Genomic DNA, 15,990 nt, shown 5'->3' with positions numbered 1-15,990 from the left:
TAATTGCGCACATCAAATAAAATTTATGAAAACCTTTAAAATATTCAAAAAATAAATACTAACCTTATCGACACCAACCACGCAGGATAAAGTTTAGCTTTTCCATTACCCAACGTATATGAAGCATCTCTCTGATCCTTCAAGTGAGCCGCGTGAAAAGACGTCGGTATAATAGTCCATCGAGTATTTCTTTTCATCAATTTCCTTATTATTAGAAGACGTGACACCCATGCATAAATATGTTGTTTTATAAAAAATAAATATATTAGTGAATTTATTAATAATTTAAAAAAAATTAATCAAAATGCAATATAAGAAGAATATAACACCCCATCGAGATAGCCATTATCTTCAACCCCTAATAAAATACCTCACCAAGACCGATCAAGAAATAAATGAATATCATCGTCGATTTGGCATAGGTCAGAATAACACCCCTTGCTCCGCTCATGTAGATAAAAATCAATTGCGGTCTTAACCCAAAGGGTATTATCCGTAATTGTGTCTGGTAGTGTTTCCCTCTCCTGCTGAGGAATGGTACTGGCCGGTAACACAAACGAAAACCAACTCGCATCCATCATATCGGGCACGGGAGGGGGTTTATCAATATTTCGACATATGACGCCATGTGAATCGGGCTCTTGAACGGCAGGCGGGACCTCTTGAACGATGACATGGGTCTCTTGAACGGTGAGAGGGGCTTCATCGATGATGAGAGGGGCCTTTTGAATGATAGGAGGCGCTTATTGAATGATGATAGGTGCATCAAGCTTATTCTTACGGAGTCTTGGCACTAGTGGGGTGAACGGAGACGTAATGGCACGTGCACGACATCTGATGCGTGAACCCCGTCGTGCAAGAAAAACCCGATGTAAAGCATCTACCTTATCGGGCCGCTGAAAATAAATTAATACATAAATCAGTAAATAAATAAATAAATAATGCCGAAAAAAGGTTATTTGCATTTTTAGTATAGTATTAAACAAATTTATCTCATTGCGTAGAGTATAAACCTCATTCTATAACAATGAAACAATCTCGCATAGAGCGGCAACCTCATCATGTAAAGTAGATACATCACCGCGTAGCGCACCATTATCATCGCGTAAAAAATCCACCTCACCTCGTAAAGATCGAACCTCATCACGCCATGCACCATTATCTTCACGTAAAATACCGACCTCATGATGTAAAGCACCGATCTCATCACGTAATTCCCCTAACTCATCCCGTGGAGGTGGAGAACAGGGAGATAAATGTCGTGGCCTCTTTTTCGGTCGCCTATTATGAGGTGATGGTGGAGAAGAGGCTCGATGATGTGATGGAATAGGTGATGGTGGAGGTAGAGAAGAGGCTCGATCAGGTGATGGCTCTGGGTGTCGAGCTGTAGAATAGGCCCGATCAGGTGATGGCTCTCGAAGTGGGGGGTGCTCATCATCCGTCCCATCAAAAAACTGCTTACTAGCTTGCCACTAATCAGTGGCAAGCTCAGCCTCTGTGGGTGTCAGCCTCTATAATGGATAGTTGGCCTCCTAACAATATAAAAGCTCAAACAAAGTTAAACTTGTACTAGTAATAACTTGTTTATATATGGTATTATTTGTGTGTTAACTTACATCATTCATCGTCGTATATGGGAGTAAATCTTCCTAATCCAACATGCGGATCCTCTTTCAGGTAATAGCCCTAGGAATATCATTTGATCATTTTATCGCATATGACTGCATGCTGGGGAAAACCTCAAATATCCAAATCTACAAAACAATATAATACACAAACATTAGTAATTGTTAAATAATTAATTATAATTTTGGAAACATTATATAGAAATTCTTACCTTAAAGGCCCAAGTAAAGCTTGTCAAAGTGTATTTAGAACTATCGCCCCACAAACTTTTTCGGTCCTCAAAGGCAGACGACAACTTCTTTCAGGTAGCTTTCCATATATATGAACCCCATGAAAACAGGTCCCATGCATTTAGGTCATCTACCAATAATATTAGGTCCTCGGAGATAGGTTGTCTGCCCTCTTTGCCTAAAAAGTCGGCATGCAAAAGTAATAAATTGCATACTCGGACAACATCAAGGTCATCCATCCAAGTAAAACCATCTTTATCAAATAATCTCTTCAAGTCATCGACGTGTAAACTCGGCTTCAACTTTGCTAGCTCAGGAAAAACCCGAGATAACCATGATGGGCGGGCGATATGACTAGTGTACCGACCTACATCATCGTGTCCGAAGCGTATACCAGTGATTAAGCAAAACTCCTCCCGCCCAAAACAAGTATGTGCCGGAGGAAAATGAAACCATATCTCCTCATTACCACGTTGTATCCCCTCGGGTAGATCGTTAGTCATGGTCTGAAGAAACAAATGTGTCAACGTAGCATCTCCACCCGTATGTTACACTTTCAGCCATGGCCCGAAGGAAGTATCATCAAACAATTTTCTTTGTAGAGGTGTAAGCGTCGACGCAATTTTAGTGGCTAGGCTTAATTTATTCCTTAAGGTCAATGCAGCTGAAAAAAATTTCTACAAAAACAATAAACATACAGTTAGATATACCAAAAACTACAAATTATACACTATAAACAAACATGATATTAAACAGTGAAAACAAAGCCAAATGTGTTTCAAACTAGCACGATATTTACCCAAGTCATTATTTCATCATAGTTCACAAAATGCATCAGATAACATTTTAGAAGTAAACACTTATATAAACATTTAAAAGGACAACATATAGGTTTAGTGCATGTTCAAGGACAACATAAAGAGTAGTAGTTTATTCTTGAAACTTAAATTAGCAACACTGTAAAGTTAGTATTTGTCTTTGTTTTTTTATTGAAGTAATGCAATTCATTCAAGTTTCAATTTGCAGAATAAAAGAAGTTTCTAAAACTTAAAATCGCAACGCGAAAATGAAAATCGCAACGCGAAAATGAAAATCGCAAACACGAAACTAAAATCACGTTGCGATTTTCATTTTCGCGTTGCGAATTTGGTGTTGCGATTTAGGGTTTCTTCAACAAAAAGACAAAAACAAAGATAAATATTAATTTCACAGGGTTAAAGACTAAACAGTTTAACAGTATTAGCATCAACCGAATGAATTCATTTTCACGTTGCGAATTTGGTGTTTCTATTTAGGGTTTCTTCAACAAAAAGATAAAACAAAGACAAATACTAATTTCACAGGGTTAAAGACTAAACAATTTAGCAGTATTAGCATCAACCGAATGAATTTACTAAGCAATCTCAGTGAAATGGTTAATCTATATATATTGAAATTACCAGTAAATTTATCATCAATATAAGAAAAATCTAATAATAATACAAAAATTTCAAAATAAAAATAAGAGATTAAAAAAACTAACCCTCGGTGGTTGATTTTCCATTTCTGACCGTGAATGGTTGTGAGGGTTGCTCTGAGAGATGGAGATAGACGGATTTTGTCGGAGATGGGGACAGATGTCGCCTTAGAGAGTGAGAGATGGAGATGAGACTGAGTTGTGATTTAGGGTTTTAGGTTAGAGATGATTTACGATAATATTGTTTACATTTGTGTTGCGAAATTAATATTGCATTTCGCGTAAAAACATTTGTCTTTCGCGTTGCGAATTTGACTATCGCGTTGCGAATTTGACTTTTGTGTTGCGAAATTGAAAACTGGGTTACGAAATTGGAGTTCGCGTTGCGATTTTGAGATCGCGTTGCGAATTTATTTGTCATTTTAGTAAATTCAAAAAAAATTAATTAAATTTATATATATTATAATATATTTTCTATCACTGAGATTATTTTCATTTTTTTAATAGTGTGAGTGAAAAAAAATAAATGATAAATTTTAAAGCTTACAAGTCATTGGAAAAAAGAAGAAACCCCGTAGTCCGTCCACACTCGATCTCCTTTCCGTAGCCCATAATTAAGCTTTCCGACTTTTCAACTTCACACAAGAAGCAAACAATTCCACCGCCTTCCTCTCCATTTTTCCTTTTTTCCAATCCGTATTTGATCGATCCAGGGGTGGGGGAATGGGGAATACGTGTTGCGGATTATGTGCGTGCGTTGATCAGGCCAGTATCGGTGTAGTGGAGAGGTGGGGTCGTTTCGAGAAGTTGGCGGAGCCTGGCCTCCACTTATTTAACCCCTTCGCCGGACAGTGCCTCGCCGCCGTCCTTTCTACCAGAATCTCTTCCCTCGATGTCCGCATCGAAACCAAAACCAAGGTTATTTATTTTTCACCCCTAACGCTTATATGTTTGATTAAGTTCCTATCCATTTTTCTGTTTGTTTTGTTGGTCTGAAATTGTCACGAAATCGCCCGATATCGGTGACAATTTCAACGTTATTGGTTATTGAACAGGATTTTGTTATATAACTCAAGGATGTGTATATTGATTTTTTTGTTCTACTAGCAAAAGCTCAATGATTGATAATGTTACATTTTGTAGGACAACGTGTTTGTTCAATTGGTTTGTTCCATTCAGTACCGAGTGATGAAGCAACATGCTGATGATGCATTTTATGAGCTTCAAAATCCCAAGGAACAGATCCAAGCTTATGTGTTTGATGGTCGTTTTCTTTGGCTTTCTTTATGTTTATCAGCCTGTTTATTATGTTACCGAAACCCCATTTATTTTGTTTATGCATACCGATCTGCCTTTTTTGTCTTTTCCTGTCTGTGCCAGTGGTTCGAGCTGTAGTTCCAAGAATGAATTTGGATGAGCTCTTTGAACAAAAGGGCGAGGTTGCTAAAGCTGTTCTTGAGGAACTTGAGAAGGTAACCATAGTGCATTCATTTTCTACCATGTACTCTCTTGCACTAAAATACTCTAGTGTGCTTAAATTAAGTGCATAAGGCATGCATAAACAGGAGAGACACGGGATTTTAAGTTAGGCGGGGCAATTTATATAATTCTTATGGAGGGAACTTATAAAATTTTAGGGGTCGAAAACAGATTTTCATCCGAAAATACAAAGAAAATATCTAAAATATATAGGAATTTGAAATTTTTAGGGGTTGCCTGCCCCCACCCCCTCCTCCCTCAGACCATCCCTGTGCATAAATACATATGTATATATATGTATAAGTGTATGTAGGAGACAAGTGTTGAGCTGCAAAACCATAGAAGACCAATATTCAAGTGTCGGAGAGTTTATGGTAAATGAAGCACTATACGTACTCTGCTTCATAATAGAGAGCAGAGATTAGGGTTGTTTTGTGGTCTTGTTCTTTGGCTTGCATTTTCCTGGAATATGAATGTATAGGGAACAACAACCATTTTGCTATAGTAAAATAGGATTTTTTTTTTAATACTACATGATGAGTTATGAATGTTTTGTATCTAATTGCACTAGAGTGGGTAATGATCCATCTGAATTTCAGTGACCCTTTCTCCATCATCTGTGTGCTTCCTCTCTACCTTTTATGAGGCTTTTCATGTCGTATATAGAATCTGAAATCATGTATCAGGTGATGGGAGAATATGGATATAGCATTGAGCATATTCTGATGGTTGACATTATTCCGGATGCTGCTGTGCGCAAGGCAATGAATGAGATAAATGCAGGTAATTTCATGTACAAGTAAATATGTTCTTATTTCATCAATTTATCTCTTTTAGTACTTTTCATTTTGGTACAATCGTATGAAATTTTGTTAAAGATGGGAAATTACTACCTAGAGTCCGATTGCTCGGAGAATCATGTCCATCTTCTCTATGAACTTAAATGACGCGAAGTAATTTGATGACCATGCAAACTTGAGATCCATTCATCAGTTGAAGAAATAAATAACTTCACAATGGTTTTGTTTCACAGCTCAAAGACTTCAGCTCGCTAGTGTTTACAAAGGGGAAGCCGAGAAGGTGCTCCAAGTTAAAAGAGCGGAAGCTGAAGCCGAATCCAAGTACCTGGGCGGCCTGGGTGTTGCCAGGCAGCGGCAGGCAATCACGGATGGCATGAGAGAGAACATCTTGAATTTCTCTGACAAGGTGGAAGGCACCTCCGCCAAGGAAGTGATGGATCTTATCATGATCACACATTACTTTGATACAATCAAGGACCTCGGAAACTCCTCCAAGAACACTACTGTTTTTATTCCACACGGACCTGGTCATGTCAGAGATATCACTGAGCAGATACGGAACGGGCTGATGGAGGCATCTAGTGCTGGAGTAAATATCGCCGAGTAAGTATTCGTAATGGTTGTTTTGAAATGGAGAAGATTGATCATATAGGTAGGTCTTTGTGATAAGAGTTCTTATGCAGTTGTGATACTTGATGGTGAGACTATAATAAGATTTGGTATATAGGGTTGTAAAAGATTCAGCAGCTTGATGAGATGAGATTGCCTTACTTTTTGCTTTTACCACCATTTGATTTAACTTGTTATAGTCTAAACCAAAAGCATGCACGTCGTTGAATACTAATTTTTAAAAATCTATTTTTATTAGATCGGATCTAATTAGAATCTGTCAAATTCATATGATCATTGGATCCCTGCAAATAATGCTACAAGAATGTACTAGTTTTTTGTGTTTCCTTTTTATTTATATATAAAAAAGTTATAATGTTTTACAGTTTTATAAAAATCTTTATTCTAAATTGATAATCCATTAGTCTATAAAATGAGATATCAAATCTCTCGAGCAAGCTTAGGAATTTGAATCTTAATATTTTAGGAGGATTGTGCATATAATAGGCTTATATCATAATCAAAATTAATTGATCAATTAATAGGATATAAATGATTAAATAAAAGAAACTATTATCTTGATATAATTAATTGTTCTAATTATTTTCCTTATTTTCAGATATTGTCATAAATAACTTTTTGTTTGACTTCTTAATTTTAATTCATAAATTGTAGATTATTTTTTTTTCAAAATTGAAAATGTGATGGTTTTAGTAGAAAACCAAAGGTTTGCATTTACTTATCGTTTGATTACACCCACAAATTCATTAATTCAAAAACAATTGTCGAAACTGATTTAAACAAAATATGGTTTTTTTACTGAAATATATATATATATATATATAATTATCGAAATAACATTTTTAACCAATATTTATTGGAATGTCACTCTTTCGTACAGCGTGTCAATAAAACACATTTTTTAGTAAGCGATTTGTCTACTTGTGGATACCCCCTAAAAAAGACTTTTTTTATAAGGCATGTCTTATGCTCATCTTGCCAGCCACTTGGGAAGCGCATCATGGAGATTGCACTTTACGTTGACTTGGTAAATACGCTTCCTACAAAAAGTGTCTTTGCTAGATTTTTTCCCGCCCTCGTTCCCGTCTTTCCCCCTCCCCATCCCCTCTATATAAATCCCCATCTGATCTTTCAAATCATATAAAACAAAAATCATATCATCTACTTTCTCTTTTCTCTAATTTCGTTATGCTAGGTTCAAAAGGTTATGTTTAAAGTTCAAGTATTAAGTATTTTTTTTATTCTTTTAATAAATGTATTAAAATTTTTACTTAATTTTAGTTACAATTTTTTAAAATGTTGCAATTAAAAAATGGAAGACATGTTGCGATTGGATAAAAATCATATTTCATCTCATTTTGCTTTATGTTAAAAATATTTAATTATGTTTATTTAATTTTTTAATATTTTATTAAATATTTTAAATTTTAATATATTAACTTTTATCAATTAGGAAAATGATTATATATTGGAAGCCTTAATTCATAACACTAAGATACCCACATCGGCTCGTATTTGGAGTTATTCAACTTATGTTGGATTTGGGTGCATATAGCAAATAATTGGATGCTGTAAACTTCAACCCACCCTCATTTCTGTACTAATCGAGAGGTGGAGACCAGAGACACACACATTCCATCTTTCATGTGGGGAGTACATCATTACTCTAGAGGATGTTTCAATGCAGTTGGAACTTTCGGTAGATGGATGTGTTCTTACTGGTGTGGTGGTGGAAAATTGGCATGATTTGTGCATATAGTATCTAATAAAGTTTCTGAATTCGTTCAACGGTGGTCGAATCTCGTTGACATGGCTTCAAGACAGTTTTCGAGAGTTGGACGAAAATTGTTTTGATGAGAGACAAAATCATTTGCTCATACACATATTTTACGACTCGTATAAGGGATGTTGATACTCGAGAAATCTCGCAATCAAGTTCGTGTTATGTGGTTGTGTCACCTCGTTACTTTTGAAGAAGAGGACACGTTCAGTTGTGAATCGACAGTTTTAGCACATATCTTTAGAGAAATTTGTCGAGTAGCTAGATATACCAAAATTAATATTAGCGGTCGTCTCTTTCTTCTCTAATCTTGGACGTGATATCACATGCATTTTTTAGATCATAACAATGTCATTTGTTTGCCCTTTCATTCTAAGGTAATTTTAACACGTAATTAATTTATAAATAATTTCTTACTATACAATTAATTAAAATATTTTTTATATTAAATAGGAGGTTATCAATAAAAAATCATTGTGATATCCCTGATGAATTACAAGATATCAGGTTATCAATCGAGAAAAATCAGGTTCCAAGGTATGTTTGTAATTATTAATTTTTTTATTTTGTTATTGTTATAATTATAATCTCATTTAAATTTTAGTAATAAATATATTTTTTCTAGTTCCAATGGATGCTCTATATGAATGAAAAACGAGGGCTTACATCTCACCTAATTTGATGGGTTCGTTGAACGTATGGCTTGTGGTTGTGCCTCTTATATATTATGTCGATGTCGAGTTACATCCGATTGATCATGTGCTTCACCAATATGGTTTCACACAGTTTATTCTGGAGGCACCCATGAATCTCGACGATATGTATAAACTTGACATACACGACAAGCATGGTGTTGATTGGAGGGAGAAACATAGCGAGTGGATAGCGATGTGGGAGCATCGATATGAACACCTTCCCGTTCGTTATTATATTTCAAAAATTAATTTCATGGTTTTATCTGAATATATTTCATTGTTCAACGAAAACAAGAAGTCGTTCATACTCTCTGATGACGCACGAGGTTGGTCTATTCATTGTCATCGAGAAAAATGTTCACCGACACAATATCATCATTCCCCGACTCGTAGACGAAAAGCAAACACTTTTGAACAGTATTTAACAATGCCACAAAAAACACCACAACATCCACCATCCGAATTGATTTTGAGCCCAAATTACATCCCAAGTCAGCCGATTTACGTGTCGAGCTCGCAGGATTATATTTCGAGCCCTCTGGTTTACATTTGAAGGCCCCGGAAATATATTATACGCATATGAATAAACCTGACGTTTCTTCACATGCATCGTATCTAATGGGTGTTGCTCATTTACCAGCACCACCACCTTATGCAGCTCAATCTTCGATGTAATTCTTTTCACAATTTGCGCAGTTCTCAACAAACGGTAAAAATGCTTATCATACACCTCCACTTCGTTATTCTAAGAAGGTCTATCTTCGACATCGACTCTAATCTAACAAGATAAAGTTGATATTGATGAAGGTGATGAGATTGAAGAGGAAGAGCAATCTATACAAAGAAATTCTGCTCGAAATAGACAATCATAATCATGTGAAATGTATTTACGAAGAAGACATCGTTAGTTTTTATATTATGTTTTTAATTAAATTCTATATTTTTTATATTTAGTTTTTATGTTTAATGTTGTGATTTTTAATTGAATATTATGTTTTTATATTTCTGTATAATGTTATTTAGTTTTTGTGTTTTTATATTATGTTAAATGGTTTTATATTATGTTTTAATGTTTAATTTTATATTTTTTATGTTTAATTTTTTAATTGAATATTACTATATGTTTTAATCATATATTTAGGAGTAGTTTTTTTAAAAATTATTTTTTAAATAAAATGTAAAAGCTTGTTTTGTAAAACGCATCCTACAAAACGCGTCTTTGTGTTATATTGTATGAAAGAGATATTTCGATAAATATTAATCAAATAATACTATTTCAGTATTTATATATATATTTTATGATATTTAGGTAGAATTACCGCAAAATATTAGGGTGATGTGATGTGAGAAACACGAAAAAAATGTTAATGGGGTGGAATCGATAATCAATCTGATCAGACGGTTCAAAAACTCATCAGAGCCTTTGAGCGAAGGACGATCCACGGTATAAATCGACTTCCGTAACCACGTGTCACCTCTTCTTATCAGGTTGTATTCGTTTACCGTATGACTACCTGTACATGTATGTAATCCTTCAAGCCCTAAACGGCATTAGGGTTTAATAGAATCGCATAGCGAAAACCCCAAGGGTCAGTCATAGAAGCAGCTGCTTTTGGCTTTGGTTTCCAATATTTTCTCCTGCCGGAAGAAATGGGTTTCTGGGGTTAGTTATTGTCCAAAACCTTTTCAGTTTCACGCTTTTAGTTATTACTATTTTTCTTTTTTCCGTCCGTTGGTTATGGTAAAATGTAGAGGAATGATTTCAGAAATTGAATTATGATAATGGGTATGGATCAAGCTTTTGAAATTAAACCATAGTTTCATTATCCACTTCCATTTTCCAGTAACCAAACGAGGGATTACTTGTATCTGTTTAAGCTTCAAATTCTCTATATGTTATTATATGCTTTTTTAAACCAGGAATTGAAGTCAAACCTGGAAAACCACACCCTTATCATTCTGACAATATTCGGGGAAAGCTTCACATTACTCAGGTATATTCTCCTGGAAAAAAAACACCCAGAGCGTTTTTATGGAGTTCAGTAGTTATTTTTTCAGGTTTTGACCCTTCTCATTAATAGATTGCATTGTTTTTTATGGAGTTGAATAGTTGAAACAATTACATAGCGTCTATTGGTTAATAATTGGGGATTGGTTGTTGGTTCTCTGCATTGCTAGTCCAAATAATTTTTGGGTTCCTTGTTTTCGTTTTCTTGTTTCCATGTATATTCCGTTGTTAATCTATATTATGTAATAACACAGGCAACTTTAGGCCTTGGATCATCTAAAGAGAGGGCTGTACTTCAGTGTTCTGTCGGACACAACAATCCGATCATCTTGTGTTCCTTGTTACCAAATCGAACTGAGACTTGCTCCTTAGATCTTAAGTTTGATGAAGATGATGAGTTGGTTGCTTTCTCCGTAATTGGCTCTCGGAGCATTCACGTTTCTGGTTACTTTGTTGCTGATGATGATGGAGGTCACCTTGGAGATGAATATGAGTCGTATCCTTTTATTCAGTTTCACTGATTAGACCGACAAGAGCTTTTGCATTCCATTTTTTTATTTGTATGATGAAAAAACCGAGTACATGGTTGAATTATTTAGAACTTATAATATGGTTCAAATAATGCGATTAATTCATTCCTTTACTATATCATGAAGTGATTCTTATGGGGAAGATATTGCTGATATCCAGTCTGAAGATGAGTCCTCTGATTATGATTCCGATGATGAGTATGGTGAAAACTTAATAGATGATGGTGGTGACTATGAGTTCTACTCACATTCACCTGTCCCAAATAGTGGAGGTATTTGACATTTTGGATAGTTTTACTGGAGTTCATTAACTTGGATCATACGTGTTCCTTTTCCTATTATGTCATGTGTACCAATCTGTGGCCTTTGAAAACGATTTTGAAATTTTAATAATTTTATGCAGGCTAAACTTGGAGGTGATGTATTACTAACATGGCATGAAAAGTATTAGTCTTGTCGCCAAACTTGTGACCTATTGCTTCAGGAATCTTTCTGTTTTGAACAAATTGAAATTTTGGTTAATATTTATGTCACTGCAGAAGTTTGGCAGATGAATAAACTTTCTTTTATTTAGAACCTGTCTATATAGTGTCTAAAAAAAGGCCCAAGATGGAAATGTAAATGAGAAGTATCAGAGAACTTCAGTGTGAACGAAAGAAGATTTAAATTTTAAGAACTGTGTGACCGACGTGAAGAGAATTTAGTAAATATAATTGGCTTAGCTGTCTTATTATTATTTTTTAAAAAAGGATTATTCAGTATTGAGAGTTTAGATTTTTGGTGAAATATGTATGTTTTGAGCACATTTCCAAAGTATTTTTTATCAATAATTTTTTTTTATTTCACTTTGTTGATCACTGCTCATTTTTTAAAATTGCCTTATAGTTTTTAGAAGCTTATTATTCCATTTACAGGGTTTTTGTTGCATTTTTACTGGTACTTGACAGGCTTTTTGCTTACTGTTCTTGTTTGGATTAACTTTAGTTGTAATTGAGGAGATCATGGATGATGAAAAGCCTATATGTGGAAATGGGGAATCTAAACGATCCAAGAAAAAGAATAAATTGACTGGCTCGGAGGAACAAAAGAACTTGCAGCGTCAACTTATTGCCAAGAGAGGTGCTGTTGAGACAGATTTGGAAACTGAAGATGAAGATGGCTTTCCAGTTTCTGCTTCACACAAAAGCGAAGATGCTATTCAACAGCCTAAACCAGAAACTTTAACTACTGAAGAAGACAAGAGGAAAGGAAAGGACCTTAGTGAAAAGAAAAGAAAAGTCAAAAGCATTGATGAAGACAGTCAGCAAGAAGGGTGAGACGCTTCAACTTAACAGTTTCCTGAACATGATTTTACAGTTGGTTGTATTACTTTCATTTTGCTGGCAGCCTAACTTGTTAAGATATTTTCAATCCATTGACTTTGAGATTGTTTTGCAAAATTTTTTAGGAAAAAGAAGAAAAAGAAGCAAAAGGGAAAGGGTACCGATACCATCAATGGTTTGCCAGATGATGAAGATCAGCCCGTGAAGGAAGAGAGCCAGGATCCAGAGCAGGTTATGCCTGTTGGAAACAAACAAGATCATCCCCATAGTGATAGGTGAGTACTCTTACAGTTTTGTGTATTTTTGGGTGGTGCCTATCTTTGTATATGCACAAGGTTGTAATGGTTTATGATATATTCCCTTCAAATCACCTCCAATAAAATAGGTCATAATTTATATGCATGTTAAACAAGTATACTGATTAGGTGATGTCTTAAGTTTAAAAGTCAAAACCTTTAGATAAAATGCTATAGTTAGAAGAGACTGTATATAGACAATGCCTGTCTTTGTATTTGCATATGGAGGTTTATTAAGAGATTGGAACGGTTGCACTCTTTTGACTTTCTCCGAGAGTATTGGTCAAGCAATCCCCCCTCTGGCAGAATTAAAAGCTATTAAAAGAGGCTTGGATATTTTTCTGTCTTCTAGGTGGGCTGCAGTAGCTAGGTCGATCGTCGAAAGTGATTGCTCGTCTGCAGTGGAATGGATTCATTCACCGGTTCTGGCTCCTATTTTATTATCGCCTATTGTTTTTCAGATTTCAAGGCTTATTAGTGACAAGGTTCATTCAGTTAGGTTTATTCCTAGGATGTGTAATGGAGAGGCAGATATCTTAGCTAAAGAAGGGATTGGGTGATTGTAAGGTTTTTTTTTTTTTTTTTTTTTTTTTTTTTTTTAATTTTGGGTGTAGGTTTTTATGATGGGAGGTGTGTTTCAGTCTTATGTCAAGCAATTTAGTGTTATTTTTTACTATTATGTAACTTTCATTATTAATAAAAGTTCCAAGGCACTCTTTCCCTCCTTCCTATGATTAATGACCTTTCTACAAGGTCCTTAGTTAAGAAGGGGGGTTTTAACGAGGCCTTTCTTTCCTATCAAAAAAAAAATTGTCTCAAATATAATAGTTCATAAATATACACGCAAGATAAACAAGTATACTGATTAGGTGAGGTCTTAAGTTAAAACCTTTAGATAAAATGGTATATATGAAGTTACTTTCATCTCCTTAATCTATTGATCTAACTTCACATAAGCAAGGGCATGTTTAATTTTCAATGCTACTTCTTTATGGGCATATCTAAAGTCTTGTAGTGGTGGAAACTTGGAAATGATGTTGGGTGCCGGGGTTTTCTCTTCTCCCTATTTCTCTCTCTCAGAAGTCTGAAATGAATGAATTATTTATTAGTATTTAAGGCCAACTCTAGATGTTGCCCTTAGCTAAATTAATGTTTTGGTAACTAAAAAATGTTACTGTATATACCTGCCAGGGTCGTTGGTTCTGACGTGGACAACACCCCTTGCGAGAACCTTTATGAGAAAAAGAAGAAGAAAAAGAACAAAAAGAAAACCACCCAAGAGAATCAGGTGGATGCAAATGCACCAGTTACACAAAGTGGAGATAAGGGTACTTCCACTTTGGAGTCTGGGGAAAAACCAACTGCTAGCAAGTCATCCCAAGTGAGAACATTTCCAAATGGTTTGGTTGTCCAAGAGTTAGCAATGGGCAAACCAGATGGTAAAAGAGCATCCCGTGGGAAGCAGGTTATTCTTTCTCCATTAAGTTTTCAGTTGATCTATTTTCCCCTCTTAATAGAAATAACATTAGTGCTTTCTTCGATTTCTGCGATCATGATTTCTTTTATCAAATTTTGGATATTTGCTGAACTAATGGAATGGATGGAAGATTGTCTGAAAAGAGAATGGACTGAATTTGACAACAAAGATTATGTCTATATTTTGCATGCATGTTATTAGGATTGAGTTGGACTCTTACCCAAGTCTGCCTTTTCGGTTCAGGTGAGTGTCCATTATATCGGGAAGCTGCAAAAGAATGGCAAAATTTTCGATTCCAATGTGGGAAGGCCCCCCTTTAAATTTCGCATAGGTACCAAGGAATTAAGACTTATGAAATACCAAAACCTGGCTTTTATTGGAACGAAACTTTTGATTAGTTTATTTATTTTTTAATACTGTGTTTGTTTTATAGGTGTAGGAGAAGTCATTAAAGGATGGGATGTTGGTGTTGAAGGTAATATTTAATCTGACTTAACAATTTATTTAGTTCTTGTGTTGATTCACTTCCAAAGCATTTATATATATCGGGAATGTACATTGGCAACAGGCATGCGCATTGGTGATAAAAGAAAACTCATAATTCCACCTGCAATGGGGTATGTATGCTTATGTAAATTTGTTATTAATGTTGGGAACACTTTCTTGTAACCGGCGATCATGATCGTGTTCAAATGCAGTTATGGTTCCACGGGTGCCGGCGGCAAGATACCTCCAAATGCATGGCTTGAGTTTGATCTAGAGTTGGTCGGTGTTCGGTGATTCGCGTGACCTTGCTAAGCTATGAAAATGTTTTTAACTGCTCGAGTGATCATCAATGAACAAAAAAAGAAACAATATTTTGACTGTGTTGCAATCTTCAATATTTGAGTTTTTGCAGTAAGTGGTGATTTGTGGCTGATGAATACATCAGGTTTTTGTATGGAATGGGACATTATTTTTCCTTTGCCAATTAAAGGAATGGCTTAAGCTCGTCGTGTCCGTTTATGCCAATTTTATGTTTGTTTTGAAAGAACTAAAAACAAGTAATTGATTACAAGTCTGATTCGATCTTCTCTTCCTTTCATCAGAAAAAAATTATTGAGATTGTTGCTATTGTAATCGCAAATTTTATTTGTGCATTATGGAACAATGCGTTATTCTTGAACTCACAAATGCTAGGAGTGTAAGCTCCTAACTAAAATCATGAAACCCCTCGGAGATTTTAAAAATCTCTATTTATTATAACACGTAGGACCATAAACAATTCAAATATATATCCTACTAAATGTTATAATAATAATCATAATTAATACTCAATCCAAAATGATATTATTAAATAATTTTTTTATAAATATATATATGTATTAAAATATATAACCTTAAATTAAACGAGCACGAATCAATTTATTTCAGTAGTTAAAGGAATCGTTGTTGTTTTTAGAAATCACGGATTCGAACACCAACAACGGTAGTAGGTTGATTAAACATTCATGGTCAAATGATTCAAATTTTTTAATGATATGCTGTCTTGTATACACCTCATATTTATGTAAAGAAAAAATTATTAGCATGACGTTCGGATTTTAGATGAAATTTGGACATCTATAATAATATCGGAACCCAGATCCCTATCCAAATGAATAAAAAGGGGTTTAAGACTT

The 15,990-nt window shown here is 34.9% G+C and overlaps 2 protein-coding genes across 2 annotated transcripts; both read left to right on the top strand.

The window, feature by feature from the left end:
* The first annotated feature begins 3,525 nt into the window (after window positions 1–3,525).
* On the top strand, window positions 3,526–15,340 carry LOC120124791 (peptidyl-prolyl cis-trans isomerase FKBP53-like). The gene is made up of 12 exons (XM_039143367.1): window positions 3,526–3,530; window positions 10,291–10,359; window positions 10,617–10,690; window positions 10,959–11,200; window positions 11,361–11,506; window positions 12,219–12,546; window positions 12,682–12,831; window positions 14,044–14,317; window positions 14,573–14,660; window positions 14,763–14,804; window positions 14,898–14,946; window positions 15,028–15,340. Exons 2-12 carry the CDS (start codon window positions 10,347–10,349, stop codon window positions 15,107–15,109), a joined length of 1,488 nt encoding a protein of 495 aa, XP_038999298.1. The 5' UTR covers window positions 3,526–3,530; window positions 10,291–10,346; the 3' UTR covers window positions 15,110–15,340.
* On the top strand, window positions 3,882–6,374 carry LOC120124792 (hypersensitive-induced response protein 4-like). Its single transcript, XM_039143368.1, has 5 exons — window positions 3,882–4,230; window positions 4,456–4,576; window positions 4,693–4,784; window positions 5,478–5,574; window positions 5,825–6,374. The coding sequence occupies exons 1-5, from the start codon at window positions 4,036–4,038 to the stop codon at window positions 6,196–6,198; spliced, it is 879 nt and encodes a 292-aa protein (XP_038999299.1). The 5' UTR covers window positions 3,882–4,035; the 3' UTR covers window positions 6,199–6,374.
* Window positions 15,341–15,990: the final 650 nt, after the last annotated feature.

The sequence above is a fragment of the Hibiscus syriacus genome, unplaced genomic scaffold, assembly GCF_006381635.1.
Source record: "Hibiscus syriacus cultivar Baekdansim isolate YM2019G1 unplaced genomic scaffold, ASM638163v2 tig00110429_pilon, whole genome shotgun sequence".
NCBI lineage: Eukaryota > Viridiplantae > Streptophyta > Magnoliopsida > Malvales > Malvaceae > Hibiscus > Hibiscus syriacus.
The sequence above is the reverse complement of the archived record's forward strand: the minus strand, read 5'-3'. Positions and strand labels throughout refer to the sequence as shown.